Source organism: Mesoplodon mirus (assembly GCF_964341445.2).
Source record: "Mesoplodon mirus genome assembly, chromosome: 3".
In the NCBI taxonomy this organism is placed as follows: domain Eukaryota; kingdom Metazoa; phylum Chordata; class Mammalia; order Artiodactyla; family Ziphiidae; genus Mesoplodon; species Mesoplodon mirus.
In genome coordinates, this window is record NC_138978.1 from 85,362,734 (window position 1) to 85,384,118 (window position 21,385).

At 40.1% G+C, this 21,385-nt stretch overlaps 1 protein-coding gene across 4 annotated transcripts in view; it reads left to right on the top strand.

The window, feature by feature from the left end:
- Window positions 1-21,385, top strand: part of LRRC8B (leucine rich repeat containing 8 VRAC subunit B) — a 74,352-nt gene that overhangs the window by 42,052 nt on the left and 10,915 nt on the right. For 3 of the 4 annotated variants that reach the window (XR_014293540.1, XM_082615691.1, XM_082615692.1), the window contains exons 3-4: window positions 7,976-8,078; window positions 10,805-12,969. Coding sequence is in view for 3 of the 4 variants with exons in the window: in XM_082615691.1 (XP_082471817.1) it covers window positions 10,831-12,969 (2,139 nt within the window). In the remaining variant the exon portion in view is untranslated. Of the gene's footprint in view, window positions 1-7,975; window positions 8,079-10,804; window positions 12,970-13,618; window positions 14,251-21,385 lie in introns of those variants that run through there. The other variant, XM_082615693.1, reaches the window with a different exon arrangement.

Consider the following 21,385-nt stretch of genomic DNA (forward strand, 5'->3'; position numbering starts at 1 on the left):
AGGGTTTGAGGTTGCTGTCTGTTTACACATTCTAGGAATTATGTAGCTACTGGTGGCTTATGCTCTAGTGTTAATATTACAGTAATGGGACTGCAGCTTCTCTTCATTTTAAATGTATTCTAGATAATTTGGTAGCTTAAAGCATCAAAGAATTGAGAGGTCTTTTTCTAAAAACACAATTACCATCTAAATTAAATGCACAATGTATTTCATAACCATCAGAAACAAGGAATAGTGAAACAATGTTCTTTAAACTTCAACAACTCCGATTTAATTAGGATTTCTAGAGTTGTTCACATGCTCTTAGTTGTCACATTCAGTAACTTTCTCCTGGGACTTTAGATGATATGGGTAATTTTTCTAATATTTAGCATATTATTTGATTGTTTCACAGATCCATTTCCACTCTACAGCTTTGTGTAAGAAGCTGCAGAATGATAGTTACACATCATTATTCTCCTTTGGTTTCTCTGTTTTGACTATGATGTCAAACCCTTTGATTTCTGTGCTCCAGAAACACTGTGCTGCTTTTTTACCTCACTGACCCTGCTATTCTATCCCCCTTTACTGTCTGATAGTCCTTCCTCATCTGATACGTTATAAAGGGGAGAGAGATTCTATCCTTCACTCACTAAATTCTTTCAAAGAATTAATTCATTTCTGTGGCACTATCTACTACTTAAATGCTCTTGACTTCCTATAGTGGATTAAAGATGGCTGCAAATACTTTGTGATTTTTCCCATCAAGAGATGGAGTCTGTTTCCCTTCCTTTTGAATCTGGGCTGGATCTGTTTCCTTTTTGCCCCATCAAGAGGAAGAAATGGTGTGGAGTAATTTCTAAGGCTGGACCTTGAGGAGATTTGTAGCTTTTGCTTTTGTGTGCTTGTAACATTCCTACTTAGAACTTAGCCACCTTGCTCTGAGGCAGCCTAAACAGCCATGTGGAGGAGTGGCAAAGCCCCTGGTCATTAGCTCAAGCTGAGCTCCAGGCCAGCAGCCATCCAAAATGCCAGCCCTGTGACTGAGGCATTTTGGACCTTCCAGCCATCACAGCGTTCCAGCCAACACCATGTGAAACGGAACTGCCTCATCATCCCACAGATTCATCAGAAATGATGAATGGTTATTTCAGTTGCTAAGTGTGGGGATGGTTTGTTACATAGCAGTAAAGAACCAGAACAAAAATTGGTACCTAGAAGTGAGGTGTTGCCACAAGAAAACATCTGGCATTGGCTTTGAGACCAGGTAGCAGTGAACCTGAAGGGGAAGTAAGAAGATTATTGGACTTCCCTGGTGGCGCAATGCTTAAGAATCCACCTGCCAGTGCAGGGAACACGGGTTCGAGCCCTGGTCCGGGAAGATCCCACATGCCATGGAGCAACTAAGCCCGTGTGCCACAACTACTGAGCCTGCGCTCTAGAGCCCGCGAGCCACAACTACTGAGCCCGCGTGCCACAGCTACTGAAGCCCGTGTGCCTAGAGCCCATGCTCCAAAGCAAGAAAAGCCACTGCAAAGAGAAGCCTGTGCACTGCAATGAAGAGTAGCCCCCACTCACCGCAACTAGAGAAAGCCTGTGCGCAACAACGAAGACCCCACGCAGCCATAAATTAATTAATTAATTAATTAAAGTTTTAAAAAAAGAAGATTCTTAATGGTGGCTCGAAGAGCAGTGAGGAAATTACTATTGGAGGATATAAAACGGTACCCTTGTTATGTATTGACAAAAAAATTAACAAGATTGACACTTACAGTAACATGGAAGATAGAAAATGAACCTAACTGATTTGTGGATCTAGCTTAGATTTCCCAGCGGAATATTGGAAGTACCAACTGACTTTTTTAAACCACTTATGACCAAAGTATTGTAAGAGGGAGTTTAATTATAGAAGAAATGGTTCAGATTTTAAGTAGACTTTAGAGGACATATTTCCAATCCAGAATTTTCTGGGGTCGTGAATAAAAACTGTTTCTTTCAAAGTAAGAAATGGCCTCAGGTCGAAAGATCAGATCCAGAGTAGCACTAGTGCAGTAAAACTTGGTCTTAAGGTGCAAATAAAAGCCAGGACACAGGTCTAGGACCCTGTATTAAGACTTCAAAAAGATTTAAGGCAGTGCCTCTTCTCAGCTAGATAGAAGGGCTTCTAAGAATCTTAAGGGTGTTGTCCCATAGCATCCTGGACATGATTTAGATGACAAGATCCTAGACTTAAAGCCTGAACTTGATGCCATAGCAGAATGAAACTTTTCGGGGACTTGGCAGAGGGTGAGGCTTTCATGTGGGAGGAATGTAAATCATTTGTGGGCAGAGAGTAGACTGCAGTGGATTAAACACTGCTGCACATTCTTTGCCACTTTTCCCACTGAGAGGGGGCATTTGCCTCCTTGAATCTGGGCTGGTACCTGACTCCTTTGACCAATAGAATACAGTGGACATGACACTGTGTAGCTTTGAGAGCTGTCTCATAAAAGACTGCAGGTTTTACCTCTTTGCTTGGAATGCACTGTTTTAGAACCCAACCACCAAGCTATGTGAGGACACTCAAACAGCCACAAGAAATCTCACACAAAGTACCAGCCAGCAGTCAGCACCAACTACCAACCTGATGAATGAGGACATTTTGGAACTTCCAGCCATCTTTGTGCCAGCCAACACCAGCAAATAAAAGAACCACCCACAGAATCACAAGAAATAAAACTATTTTTAAGCTATTAAGGTTTGGAATATGCAGAATAGTTAGCCAAAATCCTTCCCATCTATATGCTTCCAAGTTCTAGCCTCTCTGTGGAAAGGCTTAATCATCTTAGATACACCCTGCCTAACACGTGAACGTAATATTCTTCTGCCTTCTGCATTTTTGTACGTTCAGTTATTTATTGTACAAATACTTACTGTACACTATGTGGTATAAACTGTGGAAGATCCTATAATACCACAGGATCAGAATCGGAATCCTTTGACCCTGTTTCTCCATGGACCTCTCTTAGGACATTTGATTTTGCTAAGTGGCACTGAATTTTCATTTACAGTGACTACTTCATTCACTGCTTTCTTTTCAAATATATTACAAAATTTTCCATATTATTTCTGGCCCACGTGATTGAAATAGCCTTTCAACCATCCCCTTGTTTCTAATCCTTCTCCTCAAATCCATCCTGCAAATCTCTCTAGCTCAGTGACTCAGTATTCCTCTACCTTACACCTGAGTCTCAGAAGGTTCCTGTAGTTGATGGTAGCTGTTACTTTGTAGTTTGTGGGGAGGGGGAGCACTCTAGACATCTGAAACTTCAGAAGACTTAAAAGGTAGGCACTTTCCCCAGATATTTCATTGCCAATCTATCTTGTGAGCTTTCTCCTCCTGGGAGATATGAAAAAAAAAAAATTGCTGGCCTCACCTAGACCAACTAAAGTTTTCTTTAAGAGTGGCCCTGGGTTTAAGTTTCTTATAAAAGTGCCCCAGGTGATTCTAACGTGAAGCCGAAGTTGAGAACCACTGTCTTAGATCTGTGATTCTCAAAAAGTGGTCTCTACACCAGCAACATCAACATAGGAATTTGTTAGAAATACACATTCTTGCGGCCTAATGCAGACCTAATGAATCAGAAACTCTGAGGGTGGGACCTATCACATTGTGATTTCATAAGCTCTCCAGTGATTTATGAACATTGATGTTAGAGAAACACTTTACTAGATGAATTCTAGTTCCCTTCTAGGTCTCAAAACTAGTGTCTGGCTAGTGATCATTTAAGTGCTTGAGAAATGCTAAGTAATTGTCATCAGTTTTCTGAAGAGTGGTTCAGGGGGTTATTTATAATAGTATAAAGCAAAGGAGCAAATTAATCCTGGATACTAATGCATCATTTCTCAGAGAGACAACTCAAAGAGCTCAGTGCTTTGTGACCACCTAGAGGGGTGGGATGGGGAGGGTGGGAAGAAGATGCAAGAGGGAGGAGATATGGAGACATATGTATATGTATAGCTGATTCACTTTGTTATAAAGCAGAAAGTAAGACACCATTGTAAAGCAATTATACTCCAATAAATATGTTAAACAAAAAAAAGACAAAAAAAATTGCAGTTGGATATATGTTAGACCCAAGAAACATCTTTTTTTTAATAAATTTATTTATTTTTATTTATTTATTTTTGGCTGCATTGGGTCTTCGTTACTGCACGCGGGCTTTCTGTAGTTGTGGCGAGCAGGGGCTACTCTTTGTTGTGGTGCGCGGGCTTATCATTGCAGTGGCTTCTCTTGTTGCAGAGCACAGGCTCTAGGCACACAAGCGTCAGTAGTTGTGGCAGCCGGGCTCAGTAGTTGTGGCTTGTGGGCTCTAGAGCACAGGCTCAGTAGTTGTGGTGCACGGGCTTAGTTGCTCTGCGACATGTGGGATCTTCCTGGACCAGGGCTCGAACCTGTGTCCTCTGCATTGGCAGGTGAATTCTTAACCACTACACCACCAGGGAAGCCCAGACTGAAGAAACATCTTGATGAGAAGTAGGACTAAGCATTTTGAAAGGATGTAAGGTGATTTTAAAATCAATTTTCAGTGAGAGTAATATAGAGAAACCCCATTCTGTATTGTTTGGCTGTGTCCCTGCCTGGGGCCAGAGACAGAGAGCTTTGAAGTAGCATCCAGTTCTCATCATACAATGACTCTAAATACCATCTGATCATCATTTGTTTATTTTTTCACTGGTTGTTTTGGAAATGCTTTCAAAGTAAAACAAGGACTAGTGGGAAGTAAAGACTGGCTAACTTGAGTGTTGTTGTTCCAGTCTTAGAGACTTTGGGGTGAGATTGTCAGATGAATTCATGTGCTTTGAAAAGCTTTTATGATTTTTTAACAAGGTTTAAAAGCTAAAGGAATGGGATTAGGACCATAAAATCCTTTACTTTTAACATTGTTTCTTTGAACTAATTTAGTGCGTTTGTATATTAGAAATAGAGATCTGATTTGGATTGGATCCTCATTGTTTGCAAAAATATGGTCTGGAAAAAATTTCCTGGACACACAAACAGTATTAAGTTTTGTAACGACAAAGGACAGCTATGCTCTAACTCTCCAGTTAAGCACTTCAATTAGAAAAATTAACATCATTTAACATATAGGAATGCTTGAGACTTTTCATACATCATTAAATCCAGATGCTATATATTTATATAAAGTCTTAAATTGTTCAGTGGAAAATGTTCAGTAGAAAAAGTCTAGCTGAGAAAGCAGATTATATAGTATGTAAATGGAGACATTGTGGAAAGCTATATCCTTTGTATCTTTGTCTTTCAAAGATTAAAATGGAACCCAGTTATAATGCAGATGTTGGGGTAAGTTGATGTCTTAGTCCCTTCAGGCTGCTATAGCAAACTACCACAGACGGATGACTTAAACAATAAACATTTATTTCTCACAGTTTCTGGAGGCTGGGAAGTCTAAGATCATGGCACCAGCAGATTCAGTGTCTGATGAGAACTCACTTCCTAGTTCATAGATGGCCACGTTCTTGCTGTTTCCTCACATAGTGGAAGGGGCAGGAGAGCTCTCTGGGGTCCCCTTTATAATGGCACTAATCCCATTCACGAGGGCTCCACCCTCATGACCTAATCACCTCCCAAGGCCCCACCTCCTCATACTATCACATTGAGGGATTAGGATTTCAAAATATGTATTTTTCAGGGACACAAACATTCAGTCCATTTCAGTTAGGGGAGGGAGTTAAATATTCAACTTTTTTTTAGCTGTTGAAAGAACTCAGACTGGCTTAATTGGATTAAATGGTCTGGACAGTGTGGTCTGGTGTGGACAAGGCCTGAGATTTTAACCTGAGGACCTGGGTTCTAGTTGTTACTATTTCTTGCCAGTTTCGTCACCTTGGACGAGATAACTCCTTTGGGCCTGCCTTATTTTCCATGTTTATAAAATGTGAAGAATAATATTTATCTTAATGGTTTGTTGTAGTTATGAAACAAATTAATGTAAGAAAGTGCTTTGAAAGTAGGAAAACGGATATTAGATTATTAATAACAGATTTTTATTTGTCCTCTTATTGACGAGGAACTCATCAAAGGAAATCTGAATTAGATGATTAGAGGAAAAGTTTATAATTCTTAAAAAGATGAACAGGAAAAATTCTCTACAAATAATTCTCAGTTAGAATAAATATGACAGGGCTTCCCTGGTGGTGCAGTGGTTAAGAATCCACCTGCCAATGCAGGGGACACGGGTTCAAGCCCTGGTCCAAGAAGATCCCACGTGCCGTGGAGCAACTAAGCCCATGTGCCACAACTACTGAGCCAGTGCTCTAGAGCCCATGAGCCACAACTGTTGAGCCCGCGTGCCACAACTACTGAAGCCCGCACGCCTAGAGCCCGTGCTTCACAACAGGAGAAGCCCCCGCAATGCAATGAAGAGTAGGCCCTGCTCGCCGCAACCAGAGAAAAGCCCACACGCAGCAACGAAGACCCAACGCAGCCAAATAAAAAATAATAATAATAATAATTAAATAAATAAATAAAATAAAAATAAGAAAAAGAATAAATATGGTGAACTTGTAGTCAGTTGTGGTTTGCAAGCAGGTTAGTTATTGTAGTTTCCCATTCTGATTATTTTAAAATATTACTGTAGTTGGAGGTTTGTGACTCTTCTTTCTTTTTGTGCTTAAAGTAGAAAATATATTTGCAATATCTAAAGGAAACTGTATTGTGCAGGAAGTATCATTACAGCTGGGTAGCATTCTGGAGTTATGCAATAAATTCTTTCCTGGCACATTACGGATGCAATGCAGTGGAAGAATATGTAAAATGTTTCACAGATCAAATGTCTTTATTGTGCTTAACTACACATAAATGCAGTTGTGTATCATATGTTGTCAGTCTTTTAAAAATGAATTGTGAATAAGAAACTCATATTCCAGTGGTGCTAAGTATGAATTAATACACGCTGAGTTGTCACACACTAACTGTGCTTTCTGGCCTGCAAAATAATTTGATCTTCAGTAGTAATTATAAAGAAGGCTTTACACATGGATTGGTAAATCCAAAGTAAATTTCAGACATGCTAACTCTTTGATCTTTGAAAATGACAAGGTTGCAAGAGTATTGCTAAAAATACCTTAAATACAATTCGGGGTCAGTACTCTGAGCCGGATTTTGAGTACTTAATAAACCAAAAAAGGATTGTATCTTCCAGGCAAATATATAAACCTTCTCAACAAGTTTCCAGAGGATACATAGGCACTAAAAACTGCAATTTTCACACCCAAGCTAAAAAAAAATTTTGTGTGTTTTAGAATGTTCTCACATTTCAAACTAATCAGTATATATGTAATTTAAGCTATTGCAAATGATTGAAGTAGATGCTAAAAATGACTTTTATTAACCTATAAGGTAAGAAACAAAAACCAATAGGTTTTAATATAAAGGTAGCTACATTTAATAATGTCATAATTTCAGAGAATTTCAGTCATATTTCTGAGCTGTGTCTTAAAAAGTTATTGACTTGTAACTATATTTAATGAGTCAGTAGGCTAAATTTTAAGAGCACTGAGTCTCATTTGGATAGATATATGATAAAGTGCAGAAATTATATGGTTTGACAGGCTATCTGATGAATGCAAATAAGACCAACTGTGTATGAGGATTGAATGAGCGAAATTAGCATATGGAGACTGCTTGGAAGAAGCTAAGTGTTCATCTAAGTGTTGTAGATACAGCATTTTAAAATATGTTAACATATAAATTTCTGTAGAAACTTCTCTGTAAGTTAAGGAAGTTCAGAGGCTGAGTGCAATCTGGTATGTGGATGGGGTCTTATATAAATAGCTTTGCCAGAATGTCTCCCAGTGTGAAAAGTAAACTGGTCTATGAAAATCCACTTGCCATGTAATGTCTTATGATGGAGAAGGTCTCTAATGACAGTATCTCCAATTTTGTTTGTTTGGATGACCACAGCTATTTCAAGATATCTATACTTTCTCACAGAATGAAGACAATCACAGAGATGGTGTGTCTAAGAAATTTCAAAAGGTGTAGGCCTCCTGACTGAAGCACAGTCAACTTATTGGAATCATTTTTCTTCATTATAGTAAGTATAAATATTTAAAGTATATTGTTTTGGCCAATGTTGACTTGTGCTCTTTGTTGAATAAATATTTGCTGTCTGTGAAATACCCTTATTGTTAGAGCTGTTTGTGTTTACATTCTTCTACAATTTCAGTTGTGTATCTGAAATGAATATAACTCCCAGCATCTTTGAGGGGACAAATAAAGCCATAGACTTTGAGCTGGCAGAGCCCTTAGAGATGATCTCATTCACTTTCTTTATCCATTACAAGAAATTCTTTTGCAACATCCTTGACGGATGGTCATCTTATTCAGCTCAGCCGTGGTAGAAGGGCCTGAACTATTTCACAGAACTATTTCTATGGATGTTCCACTACAAATTAAATCAAAATGTCACTTTCTAAAATGTGCACCCACCTAGTTCTGCCTCTGGAACAAATCCACTTATTCTTTTTTTCTTTTTTTTTTTTTTGTGGTACGCGGGCCTCTCACTGTTGTGGCCTCTCCCATTGCAGAGCGCAGGCTCTGGACACGCAGGCCCAGTAGCCATGGCTCACGGGCCCAGCCGCTCCACGGGATGTGGGATCTTCCCGGACCAGGGCATGAACCCGTGTCCCCTACATCGGCAGGCGGACTGTCAACCACTGCGCCACCAGGGAAGCCCCCACTTATTCTTTAATCCAAGAGGTAGTCCTGCAAAAATGTAAAGATAAATTCTCAGGTTCCCCTAGTCATCTTTTATCTCAGCTGAATATCATAAGTTACCTGTGTTCCTCCATAGGAAACGGTTCGTAAACAAGTAGCTCCTGATTATTTTGTTGCCCAATTAGTCTTTAACCTATGACTGAATGTTGGGTTCCAGGTGTGATCTTACCAGGCAGAGACAGAGGACTGTTGCCCCTTTATCTGGGTTCATGATTTAATATGGCCACAGATTATAGTCATATTATGGCTATATTTAGCATAAAGATAGCATATGGCTATATTTTGCATAATAGCTATGACACAATTAGCTTAATGAGTGCATTCATGTCAACTAAAATCCTTAGATATTTTTCACAAGTTCATCCAGCAATGTTTTCTGCCCTCCTTTCCTCCCATCATGTTGATGATATGTTGGGGTCTCAGCCCAGACTTTCTGTCGCATATAATCCTCTTGTTTTTGGTTTTTGTCTTGTCTTGACACACAGTTATGATTAACTGCAGTGGATTGAAGCAGAAGGGGAGGAGTTGAGAGTTAGAAATAGACCCACTAAACCAGAGTAAGGGAGGGAAACCCTGGAAAATTATTTAATCAAGCATAGGTCCTAACAGGAAGTTGAATCCATATAATATGATGATGGCCAGAGAGGATGCAGGTGGAAAGTGGTGCTCCAGGCTAGTAGTTAAAATCAAGGATCCTGGGATGCCTTAGCAAGGGGGAGAGCATGAAGGTATAGGGTTCAGGGTCAGATGGTCAGGAAGATGTTAGGGCTGACCAGCAAAAGAAAAGACACTTATTCATAAGTATCAGAGCCTCTGTAATGGGATTCTAGGGTTCAAGGCAGGATACCAGTCCCTTGAAGGAAGACTAATGAGAACAAAACAGTTTTTCTTGGGGGTGCTACCAGTACTAGGGTATCTAGAAAGAGAAACTCAGACCCAGGAAAGATAAGACTTAAGACTCAAAAAAGTGCAAGAGAAGTCCGTGGATGAAGGTTGCAGCTGAACCACCAGCAAAGATGACCATGCTACTGTGATTCTTTTTAACCAGAATTGTTATAAATCCAAATATTTCCTTTTATCTGTCTTACTCTGTGCCATCTTATAGGTGGTCTGGATTTTATTAGTTAACAATTTTTTTAACGATTTAGGTAAGGCTGAATACTACATAAGTCATTTCTGTAAAGAGCATTGTGTGAATACTTTAAATATGAAAATGCAAAATCCACCTTGTTTTTCTGAAGGCAAAAATAATAGTATGTGCCCTTAATCATTTATACTATTAGTACTTTGCCATCAAAACATTAAACATGAGAGAGAGTCCCTTCCACAGTGTTGTAACTGGGGCTTCCTTCCCCATCCATTTTTTAAGCCATTACCATTTTGTGCCAGCTTTTAAATATGCTAAGTTGGATGCGAACGTAAGTTACAAAGCAAGAGCTTGGGGGGAAAGGAGATAATGTATTAAATCACAGTTTGTTCTGAACATAGAATTGGTACATCCCTCTAATCCTAAGGGATAATTTTATAAAGCAGTGCTTCCTCAAAGGAAATTCCTTATCATGGTTGAAACACAACTCTTAGGCTGTAACCGATGCTCCAGACTTGGGAGTGGAATGTGAAAGAGAGCTTATTCAGACCATTTGGAAGGTACAAAATGTGGCTGTTAGAAATTAGTAGCATAAGAACAAGTTTTCCTAAAGTTGATTGAAGAAAATTTGGCCTCTGGTTTTAGTAGCTTAGCATGAAGTGAAGATGCAGGAGGAAACTAGATAGTTGCTTCACATCCTGCACCAAATAAATACCTTTACAGATCCAATCTGGCAGTCACCAAATGGTCTCTCATCTAAGGGACTTTACAGTGCTCAGTTGGCACAGCCTAAGTTTTCGAATGAAACCAGGAAACTTTGGTACCTTTTGATCATCAGTCCTGCTTCCCAGGTTTTGCCCCTGAGCTAAATCCTACTTGGTTATGTACAAGCCTTAGAGTTTAAGCTTATTTGGGGTACTTGCTTCAGTGGTTTTTCTTTTATTTTCCTCCTCCAGTTTCTGCCCTCCTACAAGGGAAAGTCATGATTACACTAACAGAGCTAAAATGTTTAGCAGACGCCCAGTCGTCTTATCACATCCTAAAACCGTGGTGGGACGTCTTTTGGTATTACATCACCCTGATCATGCTGCTGGTGGCCGTGCTGGCTGGAGCCCTACAGCTCACACAGAGCAGGGTTCTGTGCTGTCTTCCATGTAAGGTGGAATTCGACAATCACTGCGCCGTGCCTTGGGACATCCTGAAAGCCAGCGTGAACACCTCCTCCGATCCCGGGACGCCGCTTCCGCTCCCCCTCAGAATCCAGAACGACCTCCACCGACAGCAGTACTCTTACATCGACGCCGTCTGTTATGAGAAGCAGCTCCACTGGTTCGCAAAGTTCTTTCCCTACCTGGTGCTCTTGCACACGCTCATCTTTGCAGCCTGCAGCAACTTTTGGCTGCACTACCCCAGTACCAGTTCCAGGCTCGAGCATTTTGTGGCCATCCTTCACAAGTGCTTCGATTCTCCATGGACCACCCGTGCCCTGTCAGAGACGGTGGCTGAGCAGTCAGTGAGGCCCCTGACACTCTCCAAGTCCAAGGTTTTGCTTTCTTCCTCAGGGTGCTCAGCTGATGTTGATTCCAACAAGCAGTCATTGCCCTACCCGCAGCCTGGCTTAGAGTCAGCTGGCATAGAAAGCCCAACTTCTAGCGTCCTGGACAAGAAGGAGGGCGAACAGGCCAAAGCCATCTTTGAAAAAGTAAAAAGGTTCCGCATGCACGTGGAACAGAAGGATATCATTTATAGAGTGTATCTGAAGCAGATAATAGTCAAAGTCATTTTGTTTGTCCTCATCATAACTTATGTTCCGTATTTTTTAACCTACATTACTCTTGAAATTGACTGTTCAGTGGATGTGCAGGCTTTTACTGGATATAAGCGCTACCAGTGTGTCTACTCCTTGGCAGAAATATTTAAGGTCCTGGCTTCATTTTATGTCATCTTGGTTATACTTTATGGTCTTACCTCCTCCTACAGCTTGTGGTGGATGCTGCGGAGTTCTCTGAAGCAATATTCTTTTGAGGCGCTGAGAGAAAAAAGCAACTACAGTGACATCCCGGATGTCAAGAATGACTTCGCCTTCATTCTCCATCTGGCTGATCAGTATGATCCTCTTTACTCCAAACGCTTCTCCATATTCCTGTCGGAGGTCAGTGAGAACAAACTGAAACAGATCAACCTCAACAACGAATGGACGGTCGAGAAACTGAAAAGTAAGCTTGTGAAAAATTCCCAGGACAAGATAGAACTGCATCTTTTCATGCTAAACGGTCTTCCAGACAATGTCTTTGAGCTGACAGAAATTGAAGTGCTAAGCCTGGAGCTGATCCCTGAGGTCAAGCTGCCTTCTGCAGTCTCACAGCTGGTCAACCTCAAGGAGCTCCACGTGTACCATTCGTCTCTGGTGGTCGACCATCCTGCCCTGGCCTTTCTAGAGGAGAATTTAAAAATCCTCCGCCTGAAATTTACTGAAATGGGGAAAATTCCACGCTGGGTATTTCATCTGAAGAATCTCAAGGAACTTTACCTGTCAGGCTGTGTTCTACCTGAACAGGTGAGTACCATGCAGTTGGAGGGCTTTCAGGACTTGAAAAACCTGAGGACCCTCTACTTGAAGAGCAGCATCTCCCGGATCCCACAAGTCATTACAGACCTCCTGCCTTCGCTGCAGAAGTTGTCCCTCGATAACGAGGGGAGCAAGCTGGTTGTATTGAATAACTTGAAAAAGATGGTCAATCTGAAAAGCCTGGAGCTGATCAGCTGCGACCTGGAACGCATTCCACACTCCATTTTCAGTCTGAACAATTTGCATGAGTTAAACCTCAAAGAAAATAACCTTAAAACTGTGGAAGAGATCATTAGCTTTCAGCATCTCCAGAATCTTTCCTGCTTAAAGTTGTGGCACAATAACATAGCTTATATTCCGGCCCAGATTGGGGCATTATCTAATCTAGAGCAGCTCTCTTTGGACCATAATAACATTGAGAATCTGCCCCTGCAGCTTTTCCTATGCACCAAACTACATTATTTGGATCTAAGCTATAACCACCTGACCTTCATTCCAGAAGAAATCCAGTATCTGAGTAATTTGCAGTACTTTGCTGTGACCAACAACAATGTAAGTAAATCCATTCTGCCCTTTATTTGGCCAGTCATTTGAGCATCTGCTGTTGCAGTGTGATGTAGTTAAAGATAATGGACTTTAAGTCATACTAAGCATCCTGAGCTCGGCCTGACTACCACTTCTAGACATGTGACCATGGACAAATTATCAAAACACTGAGCATCAGTTTTTCATCTAATTTACCAGTTGTCATGGAGATTTTATGAAAAAATATATAAGCATTTGGCACAGTTCATGGCTTTTACATAAACATTACAACTGAAGTGTTTTAAACTAATTAATTAGTTATGGCAGGGCTTGCTTTCATTTTGGAAAAGTCTTAAGTATTTAGAAAGTTTCATAAAACTTTTCAGCTTTCCAAATCTGTCATAGGAGAACTTTTTGTTAAAAATACTGTGATCATGAATTATTCATAAGTCTTTTTTGTGATACAGTAAGAAAGACTTGAAATCTCCATGCATGTCTAGAAAGACAATTCAAAATGAAAGGCCTGGTTCTATAATGCAACACTAGGGCTCCTTAGAAGCTTTTTCCAGCATCTATGCTTTAAAAATGAACCATAATTTGCAACAGTAAAGCCAAATTAAGGAAAACTTAACTTTGCTGAAACAAGAAAAAACAAAATAAATGAGTAGTTTCCTAGGTTAAAATGTGAAGGAGGAGGAAAAAGACAAAAAATCATGCTGGCTGAAAGGGCAAGAGGATGACGGTAATATCCATATGGGAAGAAGAAAAAAAACCTGTCAGAAATCAGGTCTGCCAAAAGATGAAAGTGATCCTCCTCTAGTTAAAAATGAGAACTATTTTCTTCCGCTCTACCCAAACAGGTACTATCTCCTGGACTTTTTGTAATTCATATTTCATGCTAAATATAGCTACAAGCACGGTGTTGGCTAGTAAACATATTAATCACCAGACAGTATCTTCAGAAACCATGGATTGTTGGAAAAATACCAGAGAGTTGGGGAATGAGGCAAAATTCATACTGAATTTTAGAATTCTATGACTTTACTCATATGTAAAAGGATAGAACCCATTATACAATAAACAAAGCATCTTCATGTCTTAAAGGATTATGAGGTTTTAAAACTCCTTTAAGGTTGATCTAGATTAGCAGTTAACACCAGAATTACCTGAAGGGCCTGTTAAAACACAGATTGCTGAGCCCCACTCCATGGTTCTGATTCAGTAAGTAGGTCTTCAGTTTGCAGTTCTAAAAATCTCAGGTGAAGTTGGTGCTGCTGGTCTGGTGACCATACTTTGAAAACTACAGGTCTAGAGATTCATCATGTGTCATTTAATTATGCAGTTGATTAATATTAGTACTTTGGTTACACTTTTTCTGTTGTTAAACCTATAATAAAAACTATAAACAATTCTTCTGAAAGGCATTGGTTTCACCAAGTTGTTGTACAGTTAAATCACTCCATAAATTTCTTTTTTCTTCCAATGTGAACAGATTAACACACTTTTATTAAGCAATCTCTGAATATATGTAGGAAGAATAATACCCCAATACCCTTCAGTTCTGCTGCTTAGGCTTACTCCATGAGGGAACAACCCATTCATTTTTTATAACAAAGTGAATCAGTTATACATATACATATATCCCCATATCTCCTCCCTCTTGCGTCTCCCTCCCTCCCACCCTCCCTATCCCACCCCTCTAGTTGGTCACAGAGCACCCAGCTGATCTCCCTGTGCTATGTGGCTGCTTCCCACTATCTATCTATTTTACATTTGGTAGTGTATATATGTCCATGCCACTCTCTCACTTCGTCCCAGCTTACCCTTCCCCCTCCCTGTGTCCTCAAGTCCATTCTCTACATCTGCGTCTTTATTCCTGTCCTGCCCCTAGGTTCGTCAGAACCTCTTTTTTTTTTAGATTCCATATATATGTGTTAGCATACGGTATTTGTTTTTCTCTTTCTGACTTACTTCACTCTGTATGACAGACTCTAGGTCTACCCACCTCACTACAAATAAGTCAATTTCATTTCTTTTTATGGCTGAGTGATATTCTATTGTATATATGTGCCACATCTTCTTTATCCATTCATCTGTCGATGGACAATTAGGTTGCTTCCATGTCCTGGCTATTGTAAATAGAGCTGCAATGAACATTGTGGTACATGACTCTTTTTGAATTATGGTTTTCTCAGGGTATATGCCCAGTAGTGGGATTGCTGGGTTGTATGGTAGTTCTATTTTTAATTTTTTAAGGAGCCTCCATACTGTTCTCCATAGTGGCTCTATCAATTTACATTCCCACCAACAGTGCAAGAGGGTTCCCTTTTCTCCACACCCTCTCCAGCATTTATTGTTTGTAGATTTTTTGATGATGCCAATTCAGACCGAGGTGAGGTGATACCTCATTGTAGTTTTGATTTGCATTTCTCTAATGATTAGTGATGTTGAGCATCCTTTCATGTGTTTCTTGGCAATCTGTATATCATCTTCGGAGAACTGTCGATTAAGGTCTCCTGCCCATTTTTGGATTGGGTTGTTTGTTTTTTTGATATTGAGTTGCATGAGCTGCTTGTAAATTTTGGAGGTTAATCCTTTGTCATTTGCTTCATTTGCAAATATTTTCTCCCATTCCGAGGGTTGTCTTTTCGTCTTGGTTATGGTTTCCTTTGCTGTGCAAACTTTTAAGTTTCATTAGGTCCCATTTGTTTATTTTTGTTTTTATTTCCATTTCTCTAGGAGGTGGGTCAAAAAGGATATTGCTGTGATTTATGTCATAGAGTGTTCTGCCTATGTTTTCCTCCAAAAGTTTGATAGTGTCTGGCCTTACGTTTAGGTCTTTAATCCATTTTGAGTTTATTTTTGTGTATGGTGTTAGGGAATGTTCTAATTTCATTCTTATACATGTAGCTATCCAGTTTTCCCAGCACCACTTATTGAAGAGGCTGTCTTTTCTCCACTGTATATTCTTGTCTCCTTTATCAAAAATAAGGTGACCATATGTGCGTGGGTTAATCTCTGGGCTTTCTGTCCTGTTCCATTGATCTATATTTCTGTTTTTGTGCCACTACCATACTGTCTTGATTACTGTAGTTTTGTAGTATAGTCTGAAGTCCAGGAGCCTGATTCCTCCAGCTCCATTTTTCTTTCTCAAGATTCCTTTGGCTATTCGGGGTCTTTTGTGTTTCCATACGAATTTTGAAATTTTTTGTTCTAGTTCTGTGAAAAATGCCATTGGTAGTTTGATAGGAATTGCATGGAATCTGTAGATTGCTTTGGGTAGTAGAGTCATTTTCACAGTGTTGATTCTTCCAATCCAAGAACATGGTATATCTCTCCATCTGTTTGTGTCGTCTTTGATTTCTTTCATCAGTGTCTTATAGTTTTCTGTATACAGGTAGTTTGTCTCCTTAGGTAGGTTTATTCCTAGGTATTTTATTCTTTTTGTTGCAGTGGTAAATGGGAGTGTTTCCTTAATTTCTCTTTCAGATTCTTCATCATTAATGTATAGGAATGCAAGAGATTTTCTGTGCATTAATTTTGTATCCTGCTACTTTACCAAATTCATTGATTAGCTCTAGTAGTTTTCTGGTAGCATCTTTAGGATTCTCTATGTATAGTATCCTGTCATCTGCAAACAGTGACAGCTTTACTTCTTCTTTCCCGATTTGGATTCCTTTTATTTCTTTTTCTTCTCTGATTGCCATGGCTAAAACTTCCAAAACTATGTTGAATAATAGTGGTGAGAGTGGGCAACCTTGTCTTGTTCCTGATCTTAATGGAAATGGTTTCAGTTTTTCACCATTGAGGATGATGTTGGCTGTGGGTTTGTCATATCTGGCCTTTATTATGTTGAGGTAAGTTCCCTCTGTGCTTACTTTCTGGAGGCTTTATATCACAAACGGGTGATGAATTTTGTCAAAAGCTTTCTCTGCATCTCTTGAGATGATCATACGGTTTTTCTCCTTCACTTTGTTAATATGTTGTATCACAGTGATTGATTTGCATATATTGAAAAATCCTTGCATTTCTGGGATAAACCCCACTTGATCATGGTGTATGATCCTTTTAATGTGCGGTTGGATTCTTTTTGCTAGTATTTTGTTGAGGATTTTTGCATCTATGTTCATCAGTGATATTGGCCTGTAGTTTTCTTTCTTTGTGACATCTTTGTCTGGTTTTGGTATCAGGGTGATGGTGGCCTCGTAGAATGAGTTTGGGAGTGTTCCTCCCTCTGCCATATTTCGGAAGAGTTTGGGAAGGATAGGTGTTAGCTCTTCTCTAAATGTTTCATAGAATTTGCCTCTGAATCCATCTGGTCCTGGGTTTTTGTTTGTTGGAAGCTTTTTAATCACAGTTTCAATTTCAGTGCTTGTGATTGGTCTGTTCATATTTTCTACTTCTTCCTGTTCAGTCTCAGAAGGTTGTGCATTTCTAAGGATTTGTCCATTTCTTCCAGGTTGTCCATTTTATTGGCATATAGTTGCTTGTAATAATCTCTCATGATCCTTTGTATTTCTGCAGTGTCAGTTGTCACTTCTCCTTTTTCATTTCTAATTCTATTAATTTGAGTCTACTCCCTTTTTTTCTTGATGAATCTGGCTAATGGTTTATCAATTTTGTTTATCTTCTCAAAGAACCAGCTTTTATTTTTATTGATCTTTGCTATTGCTTCCTTCATTTCTTTTTCATTTATTTCTGATCTGATCTTTATGATTTCTTTCCTTCTGCTAACTTTGGTGTTTTTTTGTTCTTCTTTCTCTGATTGCTTTAGGTGTAAGGTTATGTTGTTTGAGATTTTTTTTTTCTTAAGGTGGGATTGTATTGCTGTAAACTTCCCTCTTAGCACTGCTTTTGCTGCATCCCATAGGTTTTGGGATGTCATGTTTTCATTGTCATTTGTTTCTAGGTATTTTTTGGTTTTCTCTTTGAATTCTTCAGTGATTTCTTGATTATTAAGTAGTGTATTGTTTATCCTCCATGTGTTTGTATTTTTTACAGATTTTTTATTCTAATTGATATCTAGTCTCATAGCATTGTGGTCGGAAAAGATACTTGATATGATTTCAATTTTCTTAAATTTACCAAGGCTTGATTTGTGACCCAGGATATGATCTATCCTGGAGAATATTCCTTGAGCACTTGAGAAAAAAGTGTATTCTGTTGCTTTTGGATGGAATGTCCTATATATATCAATTAAGTCCATCTTGTTTAATGTATCATTTAAAGCTTGTGTTTCCTTATTTATTTTCATTTTGGATGATCTGTCCATTGGTGAAAGTGGGGTGTTAAAATCCCCTACTATTATTGTGTTACTGTTGATCTCCCCTTTTATGACTGTTAGTATTTGCCTTATGTATTGAGGTGCTTCTATGTTAGGTGCATAAATATTTACAATTGTTATATCTTCTTGGATTGATCCCTTGATCATTATGTAGTGTCCTTTTTTGTCTCTTGTAATAGTCTTTGTTTTAAAGTCTATTTTGTCTGATATGAGAATTGCTACTCCAGCTTTCTTTTGATTTCCATTTGCATGGAATATCTTTTTCCAGACCCTCACTTTCAGTCTGTATGTGTCCCTAGGTCTTAAGTGGGTCTCTTGTAGACAGCATGTGTCCAGGTCTTGTTTTTGTATCTATTCAGCCAGTCTGTGTCTTTTGGTTGGAGCATTTAATCCATTTACATTTAAGGTATTTATCGATATATATGTTCTTATTACCATTTCTTAATTGTTTTGGGTTTGTTATTGTAGGTCTTTTACTTATTTGTGTTTCCTGCCTAGAGAAGTTCCTTTAGCATTTGTTGTAAAGCTGGTTTGGCAGTGCTGAATTCTCTTAGCTTTTGCTTGTCTGTAAAGGTTTTAATTTCTCCATCAAATCTGAATGAGATCCTTGCTGGGTAGAGTAATCTTGGTTGTAGGTTTTTCCCCTTCATCACTTTAAATATATCCTGCCACTCCCTTCTGGCTTGTAGAGTTTCTGCTGAAAGATCAGCTGTTAACCTTATGGGGATTCCCTTGTATGTTATTTGTTGTTTTTCCCTTGCTCCTTATAATATTTTTTCTTTGTATTTAATTTTTGATAGTTTTATTAATATGTGTCTTGGCATGTTTGTCATTGGATTTATCCTGTATCGGACTCCTTGTGCTTCCTGGACTTGATGACCTATTTCCTTTCACATATTAAGGAAGTTTTCAACTATATTCTCTTCAAATATTTTCTCAGTCCCTTTCTTTTTCTCTTCTTCTTCTGGGACCCCTATAATTCGAATGTTGGTGCCTTTAATGTTGTCCCAGAGGTCCCTGAGACTTTCCTCAATTCTTTTCATTCTTCTTTCTTTATTCTGCTCTGCAGTAGTTATTTCCACTATTTTATCTTCCAGGTCACTTACCTGTTTTCCTGCCTCAGTTATTCTGCTATGGATCCCTTCTAGAGAATTTTTAATTTTATTTAGTGTGTTGTTCATCATTGTTTTTTGGCTCTTTAGTTCTTCTGGGTCCTTGTTAAACATCTCTTGCATTTTCTCCATTCTATTTCCAAGATTTTGGATCATATTTACTATCATTATTCTGAATTCTTTTTCAGGTAGACTGTCTGTTTCCTCTTTATTTGTTAGGTCCGGTGGGTTTTTTTGCTCCTTTGTCTGCTGTGTGTTTCTCTGTGTTCTCATTTTGCTTAACTTACTGTGTTTGGGGTCTCCTTTTCGCAGGCTGCAGGTTCGTAGTTCCCGTTGTTTTTGGTGTCTGCCCCCAGTGACTAAGGTGGTTCAGTGGCTTGGGTAGGCTTCCTGTTGGAGGGGACTAGTTCCTGTGTTCTAGTGGATGAGGCTGGATCTTGTCTTTCTGGTGGGCAGATCCGTGTCCAGTGGTGTGTTTTGGGGTGTCTGTGACCTTATTATGATTTTAGGCAGCCTCTCTGCTAGTGGGTGGGGTTGTGTTCCTGTCTTGCTAGTCGTTTGGCATAAGGTTTCCAGCACTGGAACTTTCTGGTCATTGAGTGGAGCTGGGTCTTTGCGTTGAGATGTAGATCTCTGGGAGATTGTCCCCGTTTGATATTACGTGGAGCTGGGAGGTCTCTCGTGGACCAATGTCCTGAACTTGGCTCTCCCACCTCAGAGATACAGCCCTGACGCCTGGCTGGACCACCAAGAGCCTGTCATCCACACGGCTCAAGAAAAATGGAGGAAAAAAAGAAGAAAAGAAAGAAAGAAGATAAAATAAAGTTATTAAAATAAAAAATAATTATTAATAAAAAAATTTTTAAGTAATCAAAAAAAAAAGAAAGAAAGAAGAGAGCAACCAAACCAAAAAACAAATCCACCAAGGATAACAAGTGCTTAAAACCACACTAAAGGGCTTCCCTGGTGACGCAGTGGTTGAGAGTCCGCCTGCCGATGCAGGGGACGTGGGTTCGTGCCCCAGTCCGGGAAGATCCCACATGCCGTGGAGCGGCTGGACCCGTGAGCCATGGCCGCTGAGCCTGCGCATCCGGAGCCTGTGCTCCGCAACAGGAGAGGCCACAACAGTGAGAGGCCCGCGTACCACGCACAAAAAAAAACTATACTAAAAAACAAATGGACAGACAGAACCCTAGGGCAAATGGTAAAAGCAAAGCTATACAGACAAAATCACACACAGAAGCATATACATACACACTCACAAAAAGAGAAAAAGGGACACAAATATATATATATATATTGCTCCCAAAGTCCACCTCCTCAATTTGGGATGATTCGTTGTCTAATCAGGTATTCCACAGATGCAGGGTACAATAAGTTGATTGTGAAGATTCAATCCGCTGCTTCTGAGTCTGCCGAGAGAGATTTCCCTTTCTCTTCTTTGTTCGCACAGCTCCTAGGGTTCAGCTTTGGATTTGGCCCCGCTTCTGCGTGTAGGTCACCTGAGGGCGTCTGTTCTTCGCTCAGACAGGATGGGGTTAAAGGAGCGGCTGCTTCGGGGACTCTGGCTCACTGAGGCCTGGGGGAGGGAGGGGTATGGAGTGCGGGGTGAGCCTGCGGCGGCAGAGGCCCACATGACGTTGCACCAACCTGAGGCGCACCGTGCGTTCTCCCGGGGAAGTTGTCCCTGCATCCCGGGACCCTGGCAGTGGCGGGCTGCACAGGCTCCCCGGAAGGGGGGTGTGGATAGTGACCTGTGCTCGCACACAGGCTTCTTGGTGGTGGCAGCAGCAGCCTTAGCGTCTCATGCCCGTCTCTGGGGTCCGTGCTAATAGCCGCGGCTCGTGCCCGTCTCTGGAGCTCCTTTAAGCAGCGCTCTTAATCCCCTCTCCTCGCGCACCAGGAAACAAAGAGGGAAGAAAAAGTCTCTTGCCTCTTCGGCAGCTCCATACTTTTTCCCGGACTCCCTCCCGGGTAGCCGTGGCACACTAGCCTCCTTCAGACTGTGTTCACGCCGCCAGTCCTCTCCCTGCTCCTCTGACCAAAA